At 39.0% G+C, this 8,833-nt stretch overlaps 1 protein-coding gene across 2 annotated transcripts in view; it reads right to left on the reverse strand.

The window, feature by feature from the left end:
* The window catches only part of MMS19 (MMS19 homolog, cytosolic iron-sulfur assembly component), a 116,850-nt gene that overhangs the window by 30,996 nt on the left and 77,021 nt on the right, over positions 1-8,833 (reverse strand). For both annotated transcript variants that reach the window (XM_072424765.1, XM_072424764.1), the window contains exons 2-3: positions 1,800-1,848; positions 118-218 (exon numbers count right to left, since the gene is read on the reverse strand). Coding sequence is in view for 1 of the 2 variants with exons in the window: in XM_072424764.1 (XP_072280865.1) it covers positions 118-218; positions 1,800-1,848 (150 nt within the window). In the remaining variant the exon portion in view is untranslated. The remainder of the gene's footprint in view (positions 1-117; positions 219-1,799; positions 1,849-8,833) is intronic.

Consider the following 8,833-nt stretch of genomic DNA (forward strand, 5'->3'; position numbering starts at 1 on the left):
CGAACATCTGTTTTAACACAATAGAAATCGCTTGGCAAATTAAAGTGCGTAGTTGGCCTGGAATATTTGAGTCGCAAAGACGTGCTGTGATGAGTTAATAGGACTTTTTATTCCTACCTTCTTTCTCTGTCAGTCTGGAGTAACATTGGAGTAGGACTTGTGATAAAAGCTGCACACCTCTCCCCCGGCTTCTGGGCTCAGGATTTGCCAAGCATGACCTATGAGAAGGAACAGTGGAAATAAAATCCTTTCCAAAAATTCAGCGTTAACAGAGAAGTTTGCCAGGGACCCTATTATTCTGTCAACTTTCTTCCAACCCCCTATGCTTTGTTCAAATTTTCTAATACCCAACCTTCTCCTAGTACATCCCATTTTTCCATTGTTTAGCATTATGCCCCAACTGTCCAGTGCCCTATTTTTCAGCCAGGTGGTTACTGAAAAGTGCTGGGTGGGGTGCCCGGTTAAAGGGGTCTGAAGAGAACACAGAAGATGGAACTGTAGCCTCCTCCCAAGAAAACAGGTTTGGATAGCAGATAGCAGACTATTTTATAAAAGTAGTCATAGTCATGTCACTAGCTGTCCCTCAAAGGGGCTCACAATCTGTTCACAAAATCACAAAATGTTCCTACCATAGTCATATGTCATTTAAGGTCAATTTTTGGGGGGAAGCCAATTAACCTCACTGCATGTTTTTGGGATGTGGGAGGAAACCGGAGTACCCCGAGGAAACCCACAGACACAGGGAGAACCTGCAAACTCCATGCAGATAGTGTCCTGACCAAGATTCGAACCGGGGACCTAGCTTTGCAAGGCAAGAGTGCTACCCTTGAGCCACCATGCTGCCCAATTGAACTAAAGGTGGTTCAATAGTTTCTAAGTCACCACTATAGAAGCCATATATGCAGGTAGAGAAGTAAGAGACAAATCATATCGTCAGATTTGCAAACTAAATGAAAATTTTAGTGTCTCCAAAAAATTAAGGACACCTGATCTGATAAAAGCTGAGTAACAGGACACAACGCAAAATACCAGACTAAAAGGCATTGATTGAGACCCAGTAAACACAAGCAGATCCAATGCAAATTTTGTGTTTAAACAACTGACCTGAAGGAAGCCCCAAATCATGTATGATATTTTATCCTTGTAATTGCTCAGATAGAAAGTGATTGCCATTGATCAATTATTTATTTTTGACATAATTCAGGAACTTTGACTAAGAAAAAAAAGGAACTTTAGGAAAACAAAAAAATGAATGTCAGAAAGTCATTTTTTAGTGTTATCTGGGTTGAAACAGTGTATTCTTTTATGATAAGCAGAAATATGCAAGGAGTTAAAGACAGGGAACATCAATAACGAATAATTAGGGAATAATGGTGCGAGAAAGGGATTCTAACTCTTAGCCTTCTTTTCAGCTAGCAGTAACAAGAAGAACAGCCATCTGCAGGAAGAGAGAAATACGTTTTCCCCAAATGATGGAAAGTTTAGTGGGAAACTATGCAAAGGCCACATAGAACCTTTTTTAACCCTCATTCTTATTTACTCTCTAAAAGTTGTGGCATGATGTTGGGTCAAATATTACTATAATCATTTTAGTACGGTATGTAATGGACTCCAACATAGCACAACTAGAATGAATTGTGACACAAAAAAGGAACCTGTAGCCATGCACATAGATGAAAAAGTCATAAGGATGAAAAAATATCCCATGTATGTATTCCATGGGGTCTTAAATGCCTGCCAGTTGTTTCTGATAAAATAGAGCACTATATATAAAAAGAAAAAAAAAAACATCTGCTTACCCAAGAGATTCCACGACTTGTAGCACTGTGAAAGCGCCATCTTTTACACCTGCAAACAACACAGACAACACAGTGAGTAAAAAAACATTTCAATAAAAACATTTAATGTAAGGCAACATTAAAAAAATTGAGACTTCCAATTGGCAATGCACATCTTTCTATCCTGATATTTTGTTTTTTAAATGACAACAGATACCAGAAGTAGTAAACAGAGCAAAATGCAGCATCATAAAAAAGATGGAATAGGATATGGTTGACAATGAAGAAATTATTAATCTGTGTTTTTGTTTTTTTACGTTTAAGTTTGCATGATCTTGCAAAAAGAGACAGGCGATATCCCTTCTAAAATATTGTATCTTACCGGCCTGATCACTCAGGGTTTCTGGCATTAAATCTGAGCTGTGCATGCCAAGTGTTAGCTTTGGCTGCCAGGGAAACCCATCAATCCCGACTTCCCTTGTGTGTGCCAGGATAAGTAAACTCCCATGCGCCTGCACAGGAGTTATGTCATCCTGGCATGGCCAATCAAGATGGCCAAAGATCGTCTGTAGAAGGAAGATGGTGGCTCCTTGTGTCGGAAGCTGGATAGGTGAGCCGCGCAGATTTAGTTCTGCTTTTAATGATTTCCTGATCACTTCTGTTCTGGTGAGCGCAATACTGAACGTCCAATTACTTTCTGTCCTGGAACAAAGAGTCAGAGAATTCATCTAAAATCCAGCCTGTGTGTGTCTCTTGAGGACTGGAATTTAGGATCAATGCTCTATCTCTTACAAGGAAACTAAAAACTCAAGAGAGCAAGTAAAGTTAATCATGCAGAAATGGCCTCAATGTCAAATTTTGTCCTGTCTCCAACAAGAGGGGTCTATACTCCATATACAGCACCTTCTTGCAGCAAGAGGTTATTGTAGAATCTTCATACACAAAATGGTAATACTTTTTCATCTTTATATTAAATATTTTTTAATACTGCATATAAAAGAGAATGTATAAAACAACACTCCCTGTAAGGAACTAAACTAAGCAATGTTTGTTTACTCCTAGACACAGTTTGTCTTAGTTATATCAAGCATGGGATTCCCGTAAAGTAGTCGGTGTTGTAGCCGAGTATGGAGTTCCTGCCAGTATTTAAATTACCTTTGCTGCCTTCCTTGCCAGCAGTGAATCAGAATTATTTTGCACTGTTAGTTGTAAAGTTATAATGCAGATCCTAGGGTCTCAAGCGGTATTCAATTACTTTTTCATTTGCAATTAGCAGATTGCACTTGGGCCACATACACGGCACACTGCTGTTAAAACCAGATTAGCTGTTTGCAGATAGGAGTCAGCCAGACTGCGCAACCCTGTTCTTTAATGTGCTTTTCCATCTGACATGACACAAGTTAGGGGAGACTAGCAATGTAACTTGTGAAAGGCTATAAATGAGTTTATAGAGAAGCGCCAGAGATGAGTTGTGCCAAGCTCAAGGGAACATGAGATCAAGAGATCATACACTTGTATAATTTAAAGCAGAACTGTAGCGCTAATTTTATCATTGCAACACAAAAAAAAAAAAAAAAATAGGCTGCATTGTTAGTGATGTCACTGGTTTCTAGTGAATGGATAGGCTGCATTCTCAGTGATGTCACCCGTCTCTAATTAATGGATAGGCTGCATGCTCAGTGATGTCACTGGTCTTTAGTGAGTTGATAGGCTGCATTTTCAGTGATGTCACCGGTCTCTAGTGAATGGATAGGCTGCATTTTCAGTGATGTCACTGGTCTCTAGTGAATGGATAGACTGCATTCTCTGTGATGTCACTAATCTCTAGTGAGTGGATAGGCTGCATTGTCAGTGATGTCACTGGTCTCTAGTGAAGGTATAGGCTGCATTCTCAGAGATGTCATTGGTCTTTAGCGAATGGATAGGCTGCATTCTCAGTGATGTCACTGATCTCTAACTAATGGATAAGCTGCATTAGCTATGCTACCACATCCCTATTGTAAAGCAAAAGGCTGAATTTGCACTGCTGCCTCTGGTGAGAAGCCAATAAATAGAAAAAATTTGCAGTGCCACTATCGGATTCTTAGACGCATCCTTAGGGAAATCTTTGATTTCTAGTGGAAGGTAAGGTTGCATTCCTAGGTTGAGGTCTTACAACCCAGAATCCATGTATATAAGTGGAAACCATGTGCCCTTTCCCATGTAAAACACAGGGTTTACCACCTACGCCCTATAAACTACTTCCATCTGCAGGACACATGGTTCCCACTGCAAAACCTGGATGCTGTAAAATGTAGTCTGGAATCTCTTCTTCTCCCTACTATGTGTTTTACGTGGTCACGTCAGATCTACCAACTTAATGGAAATAGCTGTAATGCAGTAATGCTTGCAAATGTGTCCCATAAAACATGTATTCTGTACATAATTTTTCTTCTATATTCACTTAAACTTATTCTTAAATTTGCCTTGTTCAATTTTGGATTTTAATGTAAAAAACATCTTTCTAAAGGTAGCATGTCAGGACACTGCCCACAACATTTCTGTAGTTCAGTCAAACCAGGCAAAGACAGTATATCCAGTGAGGTCATAGTACGGTAAACGGAGATGAACCAAATAATTGAATACAAATGGTATTTATGACTCACTGTATCTATCACACATCCAAAAACCAAAAGACAACAAAAAAGGTGTATTGGAAATTATTCAAATCATTATTTGTGAATCATGCCCTAACAGTATACACAAAACTATTGATTTACGGCACAAAAAAAAAAGGATAAAATGACCAATAATATGCAATGTATCCTAATAGTTTACAGCTATTTCAGGAATGTTACGCCTCAAAAGTGTAACGTGAAAGAGTTAGACACTGTGGTTAAACCAGCTTTGATAAAGTTGTCTTAAAAACACACTCATAACAACTCTTACAAATTCCCTGGAAAAATCAAGCAATCATTTAAGATATTTTACCACCACTTAAGCAATATTACCCATCCCACCTGCAAGCATGCGGGAAGTGTTTTCTCGTTCCTAACCTAAAATAGTAATATACAGGAAACAAGTCAGCCACACAGCTTCACACAGTTTACAGTTGTTAAAATTACACAACAAAAAGAAAACTATCTCTGCAGGAGAAGGCCTATAAAATGTTTTTTAGGAGAAAATAGTTTCAAAGTGGGACCCCAAACAAAGAGCTAATTACACAACTAAAACTCCCTAACTCTACTCATATTGCCCTCTAAGGATGCCCATCATGGGAATGTGAGGTTTGAATGGAGCAACAATGGTAAGTGCTTTTTTAGAATGGCCGGCATATGGCTCTATCTACAGGTATGGAAGGGGACTTGCAGGCAAAGATGGTTTTATACAAGTGAGGGCCCCAGATTCACAATATTCCAGCTCCTTGCACACACTGCCAATCAGGGCTTTGGGAATTCTCGGAGTTTCTCCAACCCTAAAACCCCTGCAGATGGGGCATATATGCAAAGTTGGATTGCAGAAAATGGTGTCTGCAAACACATAAACTGCTGATTAAGATGGCATTCAGACCTGCAAGGGGATTGAGCAAACGCACTTAGCTCCTGGCAGCTGGCATTTGCCAGATTCTCAACCACTCACACAGTAACACTGGTCCTTAAAGAACCATTTCTTGGACATCTGACAATGAGCGGAAGTGAGTGGCACTGCCCTCATTCTTTTTCAATGGACTGCTGTGTGTAGAAGCTACTTGTAGCATCTCCCCCATTTCAGCGGTTCATTAGCAAGAGCAATTGGCAACCCCACCGCTTCACAGCCCAAGGACAGGGGGCTCTGATGCAGAATTCAGGAGCCCAATTCAGGGACCAGCTGGCACGGTTATAAAGAACTAATCATGCCATACATGCCACAACAGACACAAGCGAAAAATTTGGTCCACTGGTGATCCTATTAAAACACTACACCCTAAATGTGTAAAAGGTCCCAAAAAACTGGATTATGCGATTTATTTTTTAGGGACTGGTTGCCTAGAGGTCAGGTTTAAAATGATAAAAGAAACATAAAATATTTATTGATTGCTAAGTGCAGAGAAGATCTGGATGGCTACAATGACAATGCTTCTAATTCCCCTTTGTCCTTTTTAATATAATCAGCCACACAGCTGCTTTTTATCTGCAGAAATGTTTTTGATGGGCACGCTATGAAGGCCGCAGCTAATAACCCTTCATACAGACTTTACAGAAGAAGACAATTCTGCCACGTATCTGCACAATCTGGTAATAATTTTGGAGAACGTATACATACAATATGACAGGAACAATAAATGATGCAAGCTGTTTAAAGTTAGTTAACCATTGTGTGCTTTCCTGTAATACAAAAATGCAGGATACAGCCTTTGTTTGAAGAAGGGATCTGGCTGTCATCATCTGAAACTCTGAATATACAGTGCTATGGTGTCAAAATGTTTTCAAATGTCTGAGCCAAAAAAATGCAGCACATCTCTGCAATTTAATGTGAGAAAAACTGAAACTGCACTCCTGCATCTCAACTTCCTGCTGGGCTGACAACATAGTATCTATGCTGTGCTAAAATCCCAAACAGTGTTGTCAGTCCAGACCAATTTGTCTCTACTGGACTACAAAACATCTTTGTTTCCTTATTGGCATAGCTGGAAACATAGCAACACTGGGCCTGATTTATTAAAGCTTTCCAAGATTAAGATGATACACTTTCATCAGTAAAGCTGGGCGATCAAGCAAACCTGCAAGGGATTTCCTAAAAGTCATTTACTATTTGTTAGCAAATGTTATCAATTATGGACCAGATCCATCCCAGGTTTGTTGGATCAGCCAACTTCACTGTTGGAAGAGTATCCTCTACAGCCTTGGAGAGCTTTAATAGATCAGGCCCACTGTGTCATCAACTCCAAAAATGATTACTGTTTTTGCAGCAGAAACAATAGATATGTATATGCACTTGCAGAGTATTTAATAACTTTAATATTTTTGTTCTTTTAGTATTAGTTGCACATTTCTATACTGCACCTATCAGCTTGTGCTGCCCTTAGGTTGTTTTTTCCCCCAAATTAACCAAGAACCAGTTTCTGGGGAGCCAATAAACCTAACTGCATATTTGTGGAGGTGTGGGGGAAACCACATGAATTGGGGGTGCATGCAGACTCCCATTTTTACATTTTTATGTGAGCCTGTTCATATGCCCATAATTTTATCATAACTTAGAGCAAAACTAAACACAAGATAAGAACATATATAAGAAAAGAATAAAGTGTTTGTTATTTTCATTTTTTTCCAATCCACAGACAAAAAAAAGAAACCATAAGGGCACTTTTTCCACTTTGAACAGTGTTTTATAATAAAAAAAACTATAGATAGCAAAACTATAGGGTAGCTATAGCTAAAATGTATTTATTCTACAATCTGCCCCAGTGTCTAAACCGGGTGGGAAGAAATTGTAGGTGGGTGGCAGCCCCTGTATTGCGGCCCAACTCTTCAGTAACCACCCAAAAATAGCCAGGTGGTCACTGAAAAGTGCTGGGTGGAGCACCTGACTAAAAGAGGCTGCGGAGAACACTGCTGTCCCATTTAAAATGACACCAAAACAATAATAGCAACAAAGCATTGCAAAAGTTATAAGCCCCCCACCACCAATTTTACACTATTTTGCAACACTGAAAAAAAAATAAAATAAAAAAAAACACCTAATGCTATTAGTTAGAAAAATTTTATATATTGTATGTTCAGGTTTTATAGTTTGATTTTGAATTGAGATTTATGTGCCACAACCCAGCTAACACAGCAGATATACAAGAAATAGAAAATGGAAGGGGGACTTTTAAGGCACCAATCATAAGAAAAAACTAACTTTTATTTGTACATATTAAAATGAATAAAAACTGTACTATTCTCTGACACCACACTGCTACAATAAAAGAAAATTAACAATCGATTAAAAAACACCTGTTCAATTGTATGAATTCTCACAAACAAAAGATTCAACGCGTTTCACTGATTTTAGTGTCTGCTTTCTCACAAAACTGTAATGAGACTTCTGTTGTTCCATAGAAATCACATACTCATCTTTGGATGTAGTCACCTCCTGCAAATTCTGATGTGCCAGTCAAACACATGGAGAGGACAGCAGAACAGAACACAACCCCAAAGCAGCCAGGCAGACTCCAAGTCAAATCCTCCTCATATGTTTTAAAACAACATGTGAAAGTTACCCACCATTCACCAGCTTCTAGGTTTTCATCGGGGTTGTGTTTTGCCCTGTTCTTGAGGAGGGACACGTCCTTCCTCTTTGATCATCAGCCAACAAATGCAGAGACCATCTCCGGGGTTTCTGAGACAGAATAGGTACAAAAGTAACAATGTTACTTTGTATCTCCCCATCTAGAACCTGATCACTATTGATAAACCTTGTGGCCAAGGCTCCATTATTTGACAGCAGAAGTTGAAATATCTGCCTGTATGTACAAAGCAACAACCAGCTGCCATTATTTGCTAGGAAGGGCCATTGGCATTGGGTAGAATGACAGGGCGTACACATCTCCTGTGTATGTCAAAAGTTTCGCAAGTAGAGAAAAAAAACACAGAGAAATGTGCATGTATTGCAGAAAATTATTGGCTGCTGTTTTCTATTGTTATCTCTGACTCATATGGGAAACTTTCACCTAAAATCTAATTCCTGTGACAGGTTATTAAGAAATGGGAAGAGTAATTGGCACTGAGACAAAGGGCATGTTATAAGAGGACAGCTTCTTGTTTCCATTTTACTTTCTGGGGGGTTACAAACACATTTTAATATTTTATATTCATTATTTGTATAGCACTGACATACTATGCACCGCTGTACAAAGTCCAGAATCATGTCACTAGTTCTCCCTCAAAGGTGCTCACAATGTCCCTACCATAGTCATATGTCTTTAACCCCCCTAGCGTTCTAATTTTGTCCATATTTCCACACAAAAAGCGTTCTATATTTTTGCATGGAAATTTATTTGACATTGTAGGCTATAAATTTTGGGCATAACTCAGCGAAATATGTCCAATAATTTT

This window comes from Pyxicephalus adspersus, chromosome 10, assembly GCF_032062135.1.
Source record: "Pyxicephalus adspersus chromosome 10, UCB_Pads_2.0, whole genome shotgun sequence".
Taxonomy (NCBI): domain Eukaryota; kingdom Metazoa; phylum Chordata; class Amphibia; order Anura; family Pyxicephalidae; genus Pyxicephalus; species Pyxicephalus adspersus.